This window comes from Salvelinus alpinus, chromosome 6, assembly GCF_045679555.1.
Source record: "Salvelinus alpinus chromosome 6, SLU_Salpinus.1, whole genome shotgun sequence".
In the NCBI taxonomy this organism is placed as follows: Eukaryota; Metazoa; Chordata; class Actinopteri; order Salmoniformes; family Salmonidae; genus Salvelinus; species Salvelinus alpinus.
This window is the reverse complement of record NC_092091.1, coordinates 77,806,052-77,824,566: the sequence shown is the minus strand read 5'-3', so window position 1 is coordinate 77,824,566 and position 18,515 is coordinate 77,806,052. Positions and strand designations below refer to the sequence as shown.

The 18,515-nt window shown below is 40.8% G+C and overlaps 1 protein-coding gene across 5 annotated transcripts in view; it reads left to right on the top strand.

Annotated features, from left to right (window-relative positions):
* LOC139579463 (receptor-type tyrosine-protein phosphatase H-like) overlaps positions 1-1,921 on the top strand; it is a 307,157-nt gene extending 305,236 nt beyond the window's left edge. For 3 of the 5 annotated variants that reach the window (XM_071408157.1, XM_071408160.1, XM_071408159.1), the window contains one exon: positions 1,236-1,921. In XM_071408157.1, coding sequence (XP_071264258.1) covers positions 1,236-1,368 — 133 coding nt within the window. In that variant the 3' untranslated portion in view covers positions 1,369-1,921. The other 2 variants (XM_071408161.1, XM_071408162.1) reach the window with 2 other exon arrangements.
* Positions 1,922-18,515: the final 16,594 nt, after the last annotated feature.

The following is an 18,515-nucleotide window of genomic DNA, read 5'->3' as shown; positions in this document are numbered from 1 at the left end:
CACTGACCACCCCAAGGTAAGAGACTACTGCTCTATAATAACACTGACCACCCCAAGGTAAGAGACTACTGCTCTAAAATAACACTGACCACCCCAAGGTAAGACACTACTGCTCTATAATAACATTGATCACCCCAAGATAAGAGACTACTGCTCTAATAACACTGACAACCCCAAGGTAAGAGACTACTGCTCTAATAACACTGACCACCCCAAGGTAAGAGTCTACTGCTCTATAATAACACTGACCACCCCAAGGTGAGAGACTACTGCGCTATAATAACACTGACCACCCCAAGGTAAGAGACTACTGTTCTATAATAACACTGACCACCCCAAGGTAAGAGACTACTACTCTATAATAACACTGACCACCCCAAGGTAAGAGAATACTGCTCTATAATAACACTGACCACCCCAAGGTAAGAGAATACTGATCTATAATAACACTGACCACCCCAAGGTAAGAGACCACTGCTCTATAATAACACTGACCACCCCAAGGTAAGAGACTACTGCTCTATAATAACACTGTCCACCCCAAGGTAAGAGACTACTACTCTATAATAACACTGACCACCCCAAGGTAAGAGATTACTGCTCTATAATAACACTGACCACCCCAAGGTAAGAGAATACTGATCTATAATAACACTGACCACCCCAAGGTAAGAGACTACTGTTCTATAATAACACTGACCACCCCAAGGTAAGAGACTACTGCTCTAATAACACTGACCACCCCAAGGTAAGAGAGTACTGCTCTATAATACCACTGACCACCCCAAGGTAAGAGAATACTGATCTATAATAACACTGACCACCCCAAGGTAAGAGACTACTGCTCTAATAACACTGACCACCCCAAGGTAAGAGAGTACTGCTCTATAATACCACTGACCACCCCAAGGTAAGAGACTGCTGCTCTATAATAACACTGACCACCCCAAGGTAAGAGACTACTGCTCTATAATAACACTGACCACCCCAAGGTAAGAGACTACTGTTCTATAATAACACTGACCACAGTGGAAGGAGTAGGACTGATTATCTGTTGTTCATACTCTAGGTTCTGAGAGAGTGGTCAGTCTAACTCTGTTGTTCATACTTCTGAGAGAGTGGTCAGTCTATCTCTGTGTTGTTCATACTTCTGAGAGAGAGGTCAGTCTAACTCTGTGTTGTTTATACTCTAGGTTCTGAGAGAGAGGTCAGTCTAACTGTTGTTTTTACTGCAGGTATTGGTGGAGGGGAGAGCCTGATGGTGGTACAGACCAGAACTGTGTGGAAATCTATTACACATCGTCAGGCCAAGGAGTATGGAGGGATTTGGGATGTTCCTTTTCACAAGAATGGATCTGTGAGAAATAGGCTTCTCATAGGTACTTTCTCTGCACTGCTGATGAATGAACTCTCTACTGTATGTTAATGATGGTCTGAAGACTGGTGGGATTTGATAGAATGAAACTCTGAACTACAGCTAGGAGCGAAACACATACAAACACATTCACACACACGAAGATAGTGATCTGAACCAGAGTCTCCCGCAGGAGAAACCAACGTCTTAATTAGACAAAGAGGAAATTCCCTTTTGGGCCGAGAGCTGACACTGATTTTGACATTTTAGGCGGGGCTACCTCATGACATGACTATGAGCAACCAATCATGACCGACTCATGTCCGCTACACAAGCTTTCACACAATGTATTCATTTGTCAAACAATGATGTGTAGAATAGGGGTGTAATATCATTCAATAGCCGCTGTCAATCAATTACTGTTGTTTTACTCTTCAAATACATTTAAATTGACTATATGTTTATCAGATATACAGCATGTTTGCTTCTTGTGCTTTTATTATTCTGAACATAAACAGTGTGTACTTCCTGCTAATTCAATAAATCATTCAACCGAGATTAAAGACATTTCCTGTCTAGTACATTATTGTTCTCTACTATGTTTTATCTAACATGGAATCTAGAAGGACAAGACACCTCTCTGCCACTTTAGGATAGAGAGTGAATGTTACTTTTTACATTTGAACTTATCTTGTTAACGTACTGTTTGCGGTGACAACACCAGAATGAAGGGTTGGATCATAAATAACCATCAGTTATCAAAACAGTATGGTTTTGTTACTAAACTAACAAATGGGACCAATCATTGACTACAGTAGGACAGGTGGCAATGACCTCCAGTTATGAGAGACAGCCGAAGGCAGGGTTTTGTGTGGGATTGACAGAATGCATGAGATTCCTCTAAAAGCATATAAATCAGAGGCTGCTGAGGGGAGGACGGTGTCATGACGTTGCCCTCTTTGGGTACAGCCCCATCCCCCTCTCCCTGCCTCCTACACACAACACAGGCTGCTGTGGTCAGAGAGGTTGTAAATTCCTGGAGGAGATAATCTCCTCATGGCCACAGTATAGAGACAGAGTGAATTTTCATAGAGAACAAAGGAATTTATTCCACCTCACAGAACTTGAGGTCCGAACAACATTTATGTTCCAGAGAAGGTATAAAAGATCGGTGAAGAATCCAGCTACGAACTGGTCCGTTTGTTACAGCTTGGTGAAACTCATGGGAGATAATAGGACCACATTACCATAACGCTGTTTATATAATAGCCTCAGATATGAGGTCTACATCTAATTGTTGTATAAGATGAATGAGTGAGGATGATACTGTTTGTAAAATTGTGATGTGGTTTTGGACTGTTTAATGAAGGAAACTCCAATTCCCTTTTGAGTTGAACAAAATCAGAGTACCGCCCATGAGCCCAGTCAGGGTCTGGCATCCTGGGACAGGCCCTTTTCTGCAACTCCCGAGTAAAACCCCAACTTTGACAATTTCTCAACAGACCATGTTTTCTCTCAATCACGAGAGGACAAAGGTTGCAGACCAGCTTACCTCGATAGAGGGCCAAGGTTTGAGACGATTGCTGAATCTTTTAACCATACCACGTGGTTAAACTCTTAGACTATCGATACCGACAGAATAAGAACAAGTCTTTGATATTAATTACTAGTCCGCAGCTAGGAATTCGGTATCATTGAACGCAAGGAACGAAGACCGCCGGAACATCTATAACGAAATGAATGAATGTCACTCTGAACTATCCATTCTAACCACGACAGAAAGAGAGAGGACGGAAACTCTCCAACAGAAACTAACTTTTCAGCAGAGATCCCGACGACACACTGAGCGTAAATATATATATTGATTGCAATTGTTCCCGAATGCGTGAGCGTTCATGTGCAAAGGATTAGCATTTCAATTGTTATAATTATCACTCTGTAGTGACTTCTTAGTCGACCCCCACTTCAACTTTTGTTTAACAAGCCGCCATGCCAGTTTAGCCCACTAGGTAAACTCCGTTATCATTTCATTGTAACTATCAACTGTTTGTTTATGCATTTCTGTGAATTACTTAGTAAATAAATGATTTAAGATAATTGATGTATGGATGACTCATAGTGAAGACTGGGTTCGTGCTGATAACCAACAATTTACGACGTTTGGAATGAGACTAACGTGAGGTCAAATAAATAATTAATCAGATATAAAATATCTGAAAAGTTATTAGGAAAATTTTAACTTTGTTATCTGAATATTTTCCTTGGTGCCCCGACTTCCTAGTTAATTACAGTCACATGATTAATCAGTTTAATCCGTAATACTAATTACAGAGATTCTTTGATAAAAACTATGTCTTCAATTTAATGATAGTAAAGACAAGACAACGGCTTGTAATAATGTCTGGAACAGAGCAAATAGAATGGGATCAAACACATAAAAACCATGCGTGTGATGTATTTGATACCATTCCACTAATTCTGCACCAGTCATGACAAGCCCATCCTCCACACTTAAGGTTCCACCTATAAACATCCATTCCGTGTGACCATGCATGACTGTTCTGGAAGAGCTTCAGCCTGTGCTAATTCAACACTACACTACATTACACTACACTAACCCAATACACAACACTAACCCCATACACTAGGGCTCTTTCTCAGTCGTCTAAAAATAGGTATTATCGTCTGTCCTCTCCTTCACTGATCTGAATGAACTGACCAGGTGAAAGCTAATCCAGCCTAATGAGCTTCCTTCCACCATATTGTTTTCACCTGTTAAGCCAATCAGTGCAGAGGTAGGGGAGGAGACAAGGACAGAGAGACTATAGTGAAAAAGCCTCTGGCCACATTCAGGAGCCAAACTTATATCAACAAAGCAGACATGATTCCTCATTCTACAGGTCAGAGAGGCATGTTTTTTATTACATACTATATTTCAGTTCCTGAACACTGCATCCTGCTGAATTGGCCCCTTGGTCTGGTCACATGTCCATATTTTTCATTTCACCTTTATTAAACCAGGTAAGCTAGTTGAGAACAAGTAATCATTTACAACTGCGACCTGACCAAGATAAAGCAAAGCAGTGCGACACAAACAACAGAGTTACACATAGATGACATACCAAGTCCACCATATAATGGTCAGTTATTGTACTGCTATAACTTAATGTATATTAGACAAATGCATATTTTAAAATTATATTAAATGAAGAAATTAAAATGTAACAGATGGATTTGTCGTTCAACAAGAAAATCAATGAGCAACCATGAGGCATAACTGACAGGGTTGGCTTAGATTGTTGACAGCATGTAAACTATATTACATCTCCAATGTTTGAAAACAAATACATTTGAACAATGAGCCCTTGTCTCAAATACATCATTATTGTTGTTGGTGAGACAGCTAGCAAATATTACCCATATTAACGTTAAATCAGTCAAGACACCTAAAACAAGAAACGGTATCAATAATGATGAAACGAGCTGAAACAATTCATCACATGAAAGTTTGTCAATCTTGCTAGCAATTTGGTCATCCAGATTCACAACCACTTACGTTCTCCAGCAAGAACCAAATAATGTAACTCAAACAGAAGTGGGAACTAACAAAGAGTCATGACCAACAACCAAAAAAAAAAACAGGTGGGCTTTAAGAGGGGTTCTGAAAGATACTCATGGGGGAGTCCACTGGGAGTTGACTAGCAACATCAACTGGTACCTAAAAGACACCCACCATGAGCACACAACTAAATTTGCCCAAGAACAGGCAAACAAAAGAAAATTTCACAGCAAACTGAAAGACAAGAAGGAAACAAAAAGTGGAGCAAAATGAAAACAGGGAAGATCAGATAAAGGAATGTTTTTCTATCAAATAGGGAACACCAACTAAAGGTGTTGACCATCCACATCTCTCAACACAACTGGAGCACTGGGCCAGACACTCTTAAATATCACCTGGGCCAACACCGTCGACTAACGAGATGGACCAGCCAGCAACAGGTGTAACACATACTGACTAACAAGATGGACCAGCCAGCACAGGTGTAACATATCCTGACTGACGAGGTGACACCAAACAGTGCGCCCCACGTGCTAACGTAAAACCTCAAAATAGAAAATGAAAAACCACAACCTGTAACACTTTCCCCCTTAAGATGTTAGCGCTGCGTGTAACACATCCAGTATCAGGATAAATAAAAAGCACGGTCTGCTAACTTTCTTTAATTATGTTTAATTACCGCAAACAATGAATGGCAAATGCAATTTTCGTATATACGGGTTCGCTGTATCACCATGCAGGGTAAACAGGGAACTGGCAGGAAGTACGTAAACAGCTGTTCTTATACCGTGATGACGTAGTTCCAACGCGCCTGTTGGCCTATCACAGTAGAGGCTGAGCGCGGACTCTTGCTCCGCCTTTGGGGGCACCCGGATTTGTCCAAGTCCCTGAGTGCTTTCCTTTGTCCACATCTGGTTGCTGGGTAGATTAGTTCCGTCTTGTCTCCCCCTTGAATCTTCACTCAAACAATTCCTAATATGGTACTGATCAGTCTCCCAACCTTCCTGGTTTGCCTAGAGTGATGCACCCCTCCCCTCTCCAGACTGACCACAGCTTTTATGGCCTGTGTTGGTCAGTCCTTACACACCTACACACACACACACCCATCTGTATTGTTTGTGTATGTGTGTAACAAAACAATATTCATCTTCAAACAATATGCTAACAGGCTATAGTGCATAAAAATAAATCCTAACAAAGACAAGTTTGCTCTCAACCAACAGAAAGTAACTTCCATCTCACAATATGATCAACTTAAATGTGTCGCCTCCTTCAATATAAACATGGTGTCTACTGGCTGTCAACACATAACGACAAAACAGACACTTTATATCTCATAATCTACACACTGGCTAAACACAAAACACAAAATGTATTGACTGCCCACCTTTTGAAAGACAATCAGCAACCAAGTTGTCCTTACCTCAGACATGTCTGATTTCAAGGGGAACTCTTGCAATACGAAACTCCAATGAAGGAGTCGGTGGTTTGTGGAACTCGTCTTTGCAGGAGTTAGAGGGACCTGCCAATATCCCTTCAACAGATCAAACTTGCTAACGCATTTATCAGCACCAACACGGTCCACACAATCATCAACCCTGGGCAAAGGGTACGAGTCAGACTTAGTAAAGGCATTGAGTTTACGAAAATCGTAACAAAACCGGAGACCCATCTGACAGGGTGAATTCCATGGACTGTTGCCATGTTGTGCAATGACGTGCTCAAGCCTGAACTCTACCTCACTGTGGAGCTTCTCTCTCTTTTCAGGGTTCACTGTTGTTTGATTGGGGCAGAGTCCACAACGTCAATGTAATGCTCAAGTACATTTGTCTGAGTTGGCACATATGAGAATAAACCATGATATTCTAGAATCAGTGTAACAATGTCTCCTTTTCCCTCCAGAGACAAGTGTGCCAAGTAGACATCAATGTTTTCTAGAATCTCTGAGATACTCAACCGTCCAATAGGAACAGTGTGTATTGGGCTTTCTTCATGGTCTTCAGGAAGACTATAGTCTGACTTCTGTCCCATGGAAGCACACACATTGTTTTTGTGATGTTGTCGGATAACCCATCTGTATAAAAACATACCTTAAAATATATTTGAGAGCACTAATGTTACTGTCCCCACTACAACAATTAAATATTTAAATACATGAATTTGGTCCTTGAAACGTTTTATTGAAATACTTTTGAATTTATTGAACTCCATTGATACTTTTGGAGGACTGCTCCTACTGGGGAGTGCCAATATGGCCGACCGGTGGCTTCAAAGCCTCTCATTGGCCAATACATATCATCAGAAATCCAGGGTTTATGCACTTCATTGGTTTCCATTTGTTCAATTTGACCTTTTTTTCAAACTGTGCTTTGTCAACTTATAACTGACACCATTTAGAAGTGAAACACTGGTGTTACTATACTATTAGTACATTACAGCACTTAGTAGTACAGCATACATGCATCTTTAATCACCATTATATAGATTTTCTGGTATTTGTCTACAAGGTGGAATAACAAGTTTATCACATATCAAATAAGCATAACTTCATAATGTTTCCCCCCACTGCAGTATATGATATACATTTTGAAGCTTTGAGTCCCTACATTTATAAAATGTACAAAACGCCAATCTAGGAAATGGTACTTAAGAGCCAAATGGGAAATGTAATCAGGCACGATTGGTACATACAATAGAATGGAAGTAAAACAAACTTTTAAATTTTATTTTAACTGTAAAAACTTATATGAAATGATATGTTGTTAAATTGTGAAATGAGCACCATAATGGGAATTGGCATGTATGGATAGAGCAAATTGAAATATTTCTTCAGAATTAATATTTGTTATTTTTTTTCACCTTTATTTAACCAGGTAGGCAAGTTGAGAAGTTCTCATTTACAACTGCGACCTGGCCAAGATAAAGCAAAGCAGTGCGACAATAAACAACAACACAGAGTTACACATGGGATAGACAAAAGCACAGTCAATAACACAATAGAAAAGTCTATATATAGTGTGTGCAAATGGAGTAAGGAAGTAAGACAATAAATAGGCCATAGTAGCGAAGTAATTACAATTTAGCAAATTAACACTGGAGTGATAGATGTGCAGATGATGATGTGCAAGTAGAAATACTGGGGTGCAAAAGAGCAGAAAAAGTCAATAAAAACAACATGTAAGAGGTAGGTAGATTGGATGGGCTATTTACAGATGGGCTGTGTAGAGGTGCAGGGATCTGTGAGCTGCTCAGATAGCTGATGCTTAAAGTTAGTGAGGGAGATATGTCTCCAACTTCAGTGATTTTTGCAATTCGTTCCAGTCATTGGCAGCAGAGAACTGGAAGGAAGGCGGCCAAAGGAGGTGTTGGCTTTGGGGATGACCAGTGAGATATACCTGCTGGAGCGCGTGCTACGGGTGGGTGTTGTTATGGTGACCAGTGAGCTGAGATAAGGCGGGGCTTTACCAAGCAAAGACTTATAGATGACCTGGAGGCAGTGGGTCTGGCGACGAATATGTAGCGAGGGCCAGCCGACGAGAGCATCCAGGTCGCAGTGGTGGGTGGTATATGGGGCTTTGGTGACAAAACGGATGGCACTGTGATAGACTGCATCCAGTTTGCTGAGTAGAGTGTTGAACAGGGGCGAAAATCTGATATCAACTTTGGAGGGGACAATTACATTACATTTTCTCAAGAGCAATTCCTGAGGGGGACACCAAAAGTAGTGCTGTAACACATAGCCTACATTGTAATATGTTAAATGTATATTGAGGAACCATAATTACTACTACTGGATAATTGATAGGTACAGTAGTTAACTGAAGGGTTGTCCCAACTTGTTAAAATGTTTAAATCATTATAATACTACTTCTAATAATAGTTATAGCAGTGTTCCTTATCAGTCCAGTTGAGAACCACTGCTATACACACTACTGAACAAAAGAACCAAACATATGTTTGAGGGTTTCAATGGATCCAACAAATTGCTGGCAGATATTTTCCCTCAAGACTGTCCAGCCTGTCTTTATGTACATTACAGACAAAATTATGATCAGCACCTCAACTTCGTCAACCAACCCCTGCACCTCCACTGGAAGCCTCCTGAGGACCTCTGCTGCCTCTCCACTGCTGCTACAGGGGTATTTGTTGTGAAAGAGAGGGATCTGCACTGAAAGAGAATCTATGTTTAGCTCAGGGTACTGATCTAGAGACTCATCCAACTCCCCCGTAAGAAGCGCTCTTTCCAACTTGTGCAGGACGTTTAGACTGTCCTGGTCAAAACGGTCGCCAAACTGAACCTCCACACCATCCAACACTTTAAAAAATTCTGCCCTATAGTGATCCACTGCTTTGCCAGCAAATCGTCTTGAGTGTGACTCAATGGATTCAATCAATGTTGTTGCTTTCTCATACAGTGCAAGGTAGCTTGCGTCCTCCTGCTGTTTACCCCACGCGCTGGATAACTGGACACTGATTGGATTTAGTTGGTGTGCAGTTACAGTTACAAAGTGGCGGTGGGTTTGGCAGTTTTGATGTGCTGTGAATTTGTCAATGGCTTTACTCCAGTTCCTAAATCCTGCACTAATGAAGGCAGTATCTGCTCTTTGGCCAAAAGATGGCTGGCTTGAAAACCCTTGGCTACAGTGAAAACACAACACTCCTTTTATTGATGGATTATAATGTAGCCAGGGGAAATCGCGAAACCATCTCTCTTGAAACGTCAACACTCTGTTGGCAATAGTTTGCAGTTCTATAAATTGTGGGTGTGGCTGATATGGTTTTGTGCCATCACTGAGGTAACTGGACAATGCTGTGCCACTGTCCCCTATACTGGTGCTGCTGGCAACAAGGGTGACACCTGGTCCTGCCGTGGCTGTGACACTGTCCTCTGAAGTCTCTCTCCTTGGCTCTTTCCCTTTCACCACCCTCAATGCCTCACAGTCTGTCTCCTAGAAAAGAAATAAGGTGTTTGCCGTACTCGTAACTACCGGTACCCAAAACAACACAATTAATCACAACAGCAATACCATTGCCGTAAACAAATCTTAGTTCAGTCACCAGTTTAAGTTGAGAGTGGGGGTATCCATGGCATTTTCCAATTATGTCCCTATTTTACAAGTCTAAAAAAGAGAGATCATTTCATAATGTTGCCAAACAAAGACTCAACAAACTTACCTGAGACTCCCTGTCTCTGCCAGTCTGTCCCTGCATATCTGTCCCCAGCTCTGCTGTCGGCGTGCCATCTGTTGCCTGCTCTGCCTAATGACATCATTGTGAAACATTTCCATTAGCATTTCACTTCTTTCTTATGAACATTTTACCAACTCGTCTTTGAGATATTAGGCTACTAGAGTTCTTACTTTGCGTTTTGGTGTACTGAAAAATACTCTGATGTCTGTATTTGAACTTTTTTCTGACATTTTTCTATCTGGCAGGCTGGCTAGCTAAACAAACACACACATAGTGTGTAGGTTATTTACAGTATGAGATGGGCTTCTATCATCTTATCTTCTATCATTCTATATGGGCTTCGATCTAAAAGGTAGCTAGCAAATGTGAAACGGATTGCAGTGACAAGAGTTGACAGCTGTATGAGTTCACCATTTACACAACATATGCTGCAACCTTTGGTGATTTTAATATAGTTTGTTTCATATTGGCTGGCTTCCAACAATAGCTGAATTTGCAAAGCTAGCGAGCACCAATTCCGTTTCTGTGGTGTTTGCTATAATTTTTGCTATCGTCAGTTTACTCCCAAGATCGGCACACATGTGCTTCAAAGTCCCATAGCGACAATTTAACTTTTGCAACGAGACCATTAAATATATTTAAGACAATGGTATAAGAGAGTGTAGTTCTGTTCTGTTCAGTTTGGACTTCAGTTTATCGCTAACCTTATCACGGGGACTTCGAAGCACAACAGCTGCATGCTGATCTTGGAATAAACTGACCATAGCAAAGATTCCATCTTTGACGACGCCACATAAATGGAATAGGTACTAGCTAGTTTAATAGTTTGTTTGCCCACTAGCTCTGCAAATTCAGCTGGTGTGTGTGTAAACCCTGCCAACATCTAAAAAAACAACAACATTGCTATGGCGCGATTGACTGGACTAACCTCACGTCAGTTACGTGCATTGAGTGCCTTTCAGACAGTAGATACGAACCCTCTGTTACCTGCCAGATAAGGAACTGGCAGTGGATCAAACCATTGTGAGGCAAAGGGAGGGGGGGTCGCAATCTTTTGAAACTTAAAAACGCGCTATTAAGTGTCTATAATCAGCACAAGTGCTTTCATTGCGTATTATTAATATTATTGAAATTACATCGTTATGTTTACAGTGATATATTGGGGGGGACAAATCATATTTTTCCCAGGATGGGGGGGGGGGTCGTGTCCCCCCCGTCCCCCCGCGGGATTTCCGCCTATGGTGTTGAAGGCTATTTTGTAAATGACATCGCCGAAGTCGAGGATCGGTAGGATCGTCAGTTTTACGAGGGTATGTTTGGCAGTGTGAGTGAAGGACGCTTTGCTGCGAAATAGGAAGCCGATTCTAGATTTGATTTTGGATTGGAGATGCTTAATATGAGTCAGGAGCGTTTACAGTCTAGTCAGACACCTAGGTATTTGTAGTTGTCCACATTCGATGTCGGAACCGTCCAGAGTAGTGAGCATGCATTTAGTTTTACTAGCGTTTAAGAGCAGTTGGAGGCCACGGAAGGAGTGTTGTATGGCATCGAAGCTCGTTTGGAGGTTAGTTTACACAGTGTCCAAAGAAGGGCCAGAAGTATACAGAATAGTGTCGTCTGCGTAGAGGTGGATCAAGGAAACCCCCGCAGCAAAAGCGACGTCATTGATATATACATGGAAATATGGAAAGCATATGCATAACCATGGTAGCAAACAAAAGGGAACAGTTTTGAGATTGTGGGAAGTTATTAAACTAAGGGTGAGAACTCAACAGTTCACCTGGCAAGACAGAATCCAAACATTACACAGTTGATTAGATGTGCATTTTATATATATATTGTACTTCTCCCTGCATTTGTTGATAACGAATCCTGTAAATACTTTGGATACATTCAATAAACAACACAAATATTATTGGAAAATCTGGGGTAGGTGCACATAAATGTACTAGGGTTTGAGTGAATGGTCTAACTGGTGTGTCCAAGTGGCCACACACCTCTCCAAAGTGTGCACAGATCCGAAGTTATTTCAATACACTTTTATGACTGAAAGAAGAGTCTTCAACTATAAAGGTGCTATTTATAGCTCTCCTAGCTGTGCAACTGAGGAACTAGAGCAAGAAAATGTAAATGTGTAGTTGTTTTGTTTGGAACACAATCCTGCATCCCCGCCATCTCACAATTACTGTTGTTGTTTACGCGATCCAAAAACAGTCCAATTAATTTCAATCTGGGTCAGGTTGGCATCATTTTAAAGCGTGTTCATTTCCAACATGACTAGCTAAATGATAAAATATGATTTTACGGTGTTAGGCTTTCACAAGGCAATTCAGGCAAGCAGCTGGTAATTTTGGTGCGCATACTGTACAATGCGTGGTTTGCGGCAAATGTTCTTCACAATACAACAAACAGTATCATTCTGTTCAAGACAACCCAGGATATAACGCAAACATAGTGATCATAAACGTTGACACTGTTTATTACATGAGTTTATGATGAGGAAATGTAAAGTACAGATTTGGACTCTTGTATGAAATAAATGTATTATTTATTATAATCCTCAATGTCTCATCTTTCAAAATACATTGAATGCCCTTAATTTACAGCATTTCTGTCACTTGGACAACAACATTTTTTCAAAGTTTCCCAATTAGTGAAAGGGATGGGGTCAACTTCTTGTGGCTTGCAATGGTCAATTTCAGAACAGCTGTCTGTCAAAGCCAATACAGAACTGGGAAGCGAGACTTTGAGCTCTGACGTCATGTATAGCATGTTACTGTACAGCCACAGCATTCCAATTTAGCCGTTCATCAGTGCCTAAATCTGCCATATTCAACCCCTATATGGATATGAATGTAAAGGGCTACAGACTGGGATTCAATGCAAGGCGTGATAGTGTGGAGCACTATATATCCGACAATGTGTCTTTTAAAGGCATTTCCCCCGGTTAGCAGAAACTGCATTAATGGTAAACGCTGTGCGTCTCCTTCAAACGTAAATTACAGATAGTGTGTCGTGCTGTAGCCCATGTCTAATGGAGATGTATTGGTTATCCAAGAGTTAAGCAGTTGTTTCTATTTGTAACTATATTGAAATATGTATTTGATGTCTTTAAAGAGACCAGAGCTATGTAGAGTTTATCTACCGTTCATCAGGCCCAGGGAGTGGAACTGTTGTCTAATAGACTGTGTAGGTGTAATGAATACGATGGGAGACAGAGTGCTGGTTCCAAGCGCAGGGTGCAGATTGTGTTTATTAGTAAAAGACCACAGGAAGAGGCAGGTAGCTGGTTCCAGGGACAGGCAGAAGGACATAAACAGGGAGAGGCAGGTAGCTGGTTCCAGGGACAGGCAGAAGGACATAAACAGGGACTCCACAAAGGTAACAGTACAGGCAGGGAATAGGCAAAAAGGCATCGTTAGTGAGGATGGCCAAAACTACGATACACGGGAGGACTAATACAGAAATAAACAGAGTTTCGAATAGACTGTGTATCAAAACAAACAATACCTCACAATGACGGGGTGCGGTGAACTGAACTAAATAGTGTGTGTAAATGACATACAGGTGTGTGAACAGGTGATCAGAATTCAGGTGATTGGGATCTGGAGAGGGAGCTGCGTTCAGGGGATCTTCGTGTTTGAGAGTTACATAATGTTACAGTCGTTACAGAATGAAATATCAATATTTACCATTATGGTGTGCATATGACTATTTAACCACATAGTATTTTCATTTGTATATTTTGGACCATGTGTTCAGTCTACTTATGAAATGAGAAAGTGTGAGTGTGTTTCTGTCTATACATCTGTCTTTACGTCTGTCTGTACTTGCATTGAACCCAGAAAATGTAACACCAACACCATCCATTTGTCTGGGCTTGTCAGCATACGTGTCATCATCAATATCCATGGTCTTCATTGCTCTAGTTGGATTTCAACTTCACAGGCATTTTATTTTATCACCCCCTGCTCAGTCCCCCAGAACCACTCACACATTACATAACAATCAGACAATCCATTAAATGATCATATCATGTGAAATGAAGGGGGAAAAAAGAGTTGAAAATGGATTCAACCAGAAATGTTACAGTTTACTGGTTTGTTGTTGATGAGACAAACATTACACAATAGTAGTGATCTAGCATTATTTAGATACCACTGTCTGGTAGGTTCAGAAACACCATGTGACATCAACAGAATGTGTGGTTGGCTGGAAACAGGAAGGAAATGTAACTAAAGTTCAGTCAAGTGCAAGTCCAACTGAAAGTTCAATTTGCAGGCTGCTGCACAGAAGTGTTTCACAACCCCGTCTCTCAAGCACAAATCCTGGGGTTATGAATGGTCGAATATTCTGCTCCTCCAAAATTCCCTAAAAAGTTAGAAAACCTGAAAGGCTCAATGCCAAAATGGGTCTATACCGTAGTTTCAAAGAGATGTTTTGTGAAATAATGTGTTCTGTGTGAATGACAGTGCAGCCAATCTTCTTCAGTGAAATAAACCCAAACCTGGACTCAATGTAAGAGCAAATGCAGATCTAGAGATGAACCATCTCAGGAATACTGACCTGGGATCAAGTCATTATTCTGCTCTCGTAAAAGCCTGGGTTATCTGCACGTTAACACTGGAAGCTTATTACCTTAAATGGATCAATTGAAAGTGTGGGTCAACAGCTCCAATCCAGATGTGTTGGTCATTACTGAGACGTGGTTAAGGAAGAGTGTTTTGAATACTGATGTTAACCTTTCTGGTTATAACCTTTTTCGGCAAGACAGATCTTCCAAAGGTGGGGGAGTGGCAATCTTTACCAAGGATCACCTTCAGTGCTCGGTTGTCTCCTCCATGTCTGTCCCCAAACAATTTGATTTGCTGGTTTTAAGCATTAAACTCTCAAATAGCTCTTTGTTGACTGTTGCTGGGTGCTATTGTCCTCCATCAGCACCGGCCTGTACACTACCAGCCCTAAGCTCTCTCCTGGCCCCTTACACTAAGTCTGAATTTGTCCTGCTAGGTGAACTAAACCGGGACTTCCTTAACCACCTAACCAAGTCCTAAAGCAATGAGACTCTAAATCTTTCTCATATTATCACCAATCCCACAAGGTATGACTCCAAACACCCAGAAAAGGCTACTCTCCTCAATGTTATCCTTACAAATAATCCTAATAGGTATCAGTCTGGTGTTTTCTGTAATGCCCTTAGTGATCACTGTTTTACAGCCTGTGTTCGTAATGGCTGCTCAGTGAAACGACCTGTCCTGATTTGACGCTTGCTAAAAAACTTGAATGAGCCAGCCTTCCTTCATGAACTGGCCTCTGTAAAATGATAAAGAATCAGCTTGATCCTCTCTGTCGATGACGCTTGGACCTTCATTTTTTGATATTTTCAGTGTTATTGTTAACAAACAAGCCCCCATAAAGAACATTTGAATTAAAAACAGGTTCGGCCCTGCACACACATACTCAGGCTGACTGGCTCTTGCTCAAGCAAATGAGAAATATGTCCACTCAGGCTATCCGGAAGGCCAAAGTTACTTTAAGGAGCCGTTCTCTCTCTGTGGGTCTTTACTTTTCTTGCTTTTTTGAACACCAGTATTTCTACTTGCACATTCTCATCTGCACATCTATATCTCCAGTGTTAATTTGCTAAATTGTAATTACTGTATATAGATTTTTCTATTGTTATTGACTGTATTTTTGTTTATCCTATGTGTAACTCTGTGTTGTTTTTTGTCGCAGTGCTTTGCTTTATCTTGGCCAGGTCGCAGTTGTAAATGAGAACTTGTTCTCAACAGGCCTACCTGGTTAAATAAAGGTAAAATAAAATAAAATAAAAAACTCCAAGAAGTTCGGTTAAACGGTTAACTTCATATGGCTGCAATCCCGCTACCGGCACCGATATGACAACAGCCAGTGAAAGTGCAGGGCGCCAAATTCAGAAAGCAGAAATCTCATAATTAAAATTCCTCAAACATACATGTGTCTTATATCATTATAAAGGTAATCTTGTTGTTAATCCCACCAAAGTGTCCGATTTCAAATATGCTTTTCAGTGAAAGCACTACAAACGATTATGTTAGGTCACCACCAAACCACAATAAGCACAGCCATTTTTCCAGCAAAAGATAGCTTTCACAAAAAACAGAAATAGCGATAAAATTAATCACTAACATTTGATGATCTTCATCAGATGACACTCATAGGACTTCATGTTACACAATACATGCATGTTTTGTTTGATAAAGTTCATATTTATATAAAACAATCTGAGTTTACATTGGCGCGTTACATTCACTAGTTCCAAAAACGTCAAGTGATTTTGCATAGCCACATCGTTTCAACAGAAATACTCATCATAAATGTAGATGATAATACAAGTTATACACATGGAATTATAGATATACCTCTCCTTAATGCAACCGCTGTGTCAGATTTCAAAAAACTTTACGGAAAAAACACACCATGCAATAATCTGAGACGGCGCTCAGAACAACAGCCAAATTAGCCGCCATGTTGGAGTCAACAGAAACCAGAAAATACATGATAAATGTTTCCTTACCTTTGATGATATTCATCAGAATGCATTCCCAGGAATCCCAGGTCCACAATAAATGCTTGATTTGTTCGATAATGTCCGTTATTTATGTCCAATTAGCTACTTTGGTTAGCGCGTTTGGTAAACAATTCCAAAGTCACAAAGCGCGTCCACTATGTGACGAAATGTCCAAAAGTTCCATAACAGTCAGTAGAAACATGTCAAACGATGTACTGAATCAATCTTTAGAATGTTGTTAACATACATCTTGAATAACGTTCCAACCGGAGAATTACATCGACTTCAGTTGAGCATGGAACAGAGCTGCCTATCACGTGAACGTGTGTGGTCAAAGCATGGTCAGCTCTTGGCAGTGGTGACTAATTCCTGTCTCCTTCAGCCCCCCTTCACATTAGAGTCATCAGACAAAGTTCTATTGACTGTTGACATCTAGTGGAAGCCGTAGGAAGTGAAAACTCATCCATATCTCGCTGTAATTTCAATGAGAGCTTGGTTGAAAATCTAGCAGCCTCAGAAAAAATCCAAACAGGAAGTGGAACTTCTTAGGTTTTTGCCTGCCATATGAGTTCTGTTATACTCACAGACATAATTCAAACAGTTTTAGAAACTTCAGAGTGTTTTCTATCCAATACTAATAATAATATGAATATATTAGCAACTATGACTGAGGAGCAGGCCATTTACTCTTGGCACCTCTGTGCACCTTTCATCCAAGCTACTCATTACTGCCCCTGCAGCCATAACAAGTTTTAAGGTATCTTTATTTTTACTCAAGTAGGCCTACGACAATTCGATACTTTTTCCACCACTGGTGCCATCAACCCACTCCCAAACTCCCTCTGTATGGCTGCCATGAAGTCCTATCCAGACCTCCCTAATTTTGGCACAAGGATTCAGGTAGACTCAGCGAAATGACGATGCCACGAGCAGCACCGGAGATGTTGAGATTAACGAGATGCAACACTTCGCAGTCATACACAGTATCTGCGCATGTGCACGGGTTCGCTTCACGCTGTTCAAAGTGTGGTATCCAGGGCACCAAAACAACGGAGAAGAACACTCTTAGTTGTTGGGCAAATGGACCCACTATGCGGTTTACTTTCTCCATCTACGTCATTTTGCTGTCTACTTTTTAACTAACGTTCACAACAGAAATGCTTTCAAACCATTTTCTAACACATTCAATCACATAAATGCATTTTGTAATTGTCATAAAAATAAATATTTAGTATGGAATGCAGTGTAATGATGTTAGGAATGGAGGTAGATATGTGGATTATGCCAAAGTGTGCGTGCCAATATCTCCCTTCTCCTGTAGTGTGCACTTGTTCACCTCCCTTCTTGGATTGGAAAGGAAATGCCTGGTATGGAAACGTGTTCTATAGCCTACGCCTAAACCAATCCAATGCTTTTAAACTTGTCGGGAGGAAAGGAGATTAGGACGAACCCATAGTCTATTCCCACTACTCACATTCTACCACTAGGGGGCAGCATCAGCCAGGGACAGGTTCTTGTAGGACTGGACCTTTAAGAAAGTAATTTTGCACTAGGGTTAGGGTCAATTCCATTCAATACAGTGAATAAACTGAAATACATTTTCCTCAAAGCTTGTCTATGTAATGAGAATGATGGAATTGGAATTTGGAGTTGAGTTGTCTTTGAGAAACAATGTTGAATAGGAATTTCTGTTAATTTCTTGAATTGACTGAATGGATATGAAGTGAAGCCAGTTCATAAAAGAAACCCGAGTGTGGTGACATCAGTTGATCGCATCAGCGGATATTGTTTCCAATTGGATTCACACTGTACTTACATGTGGTCTATTCTACAGACCAGTTCTACACATGCGGCCTCGATGC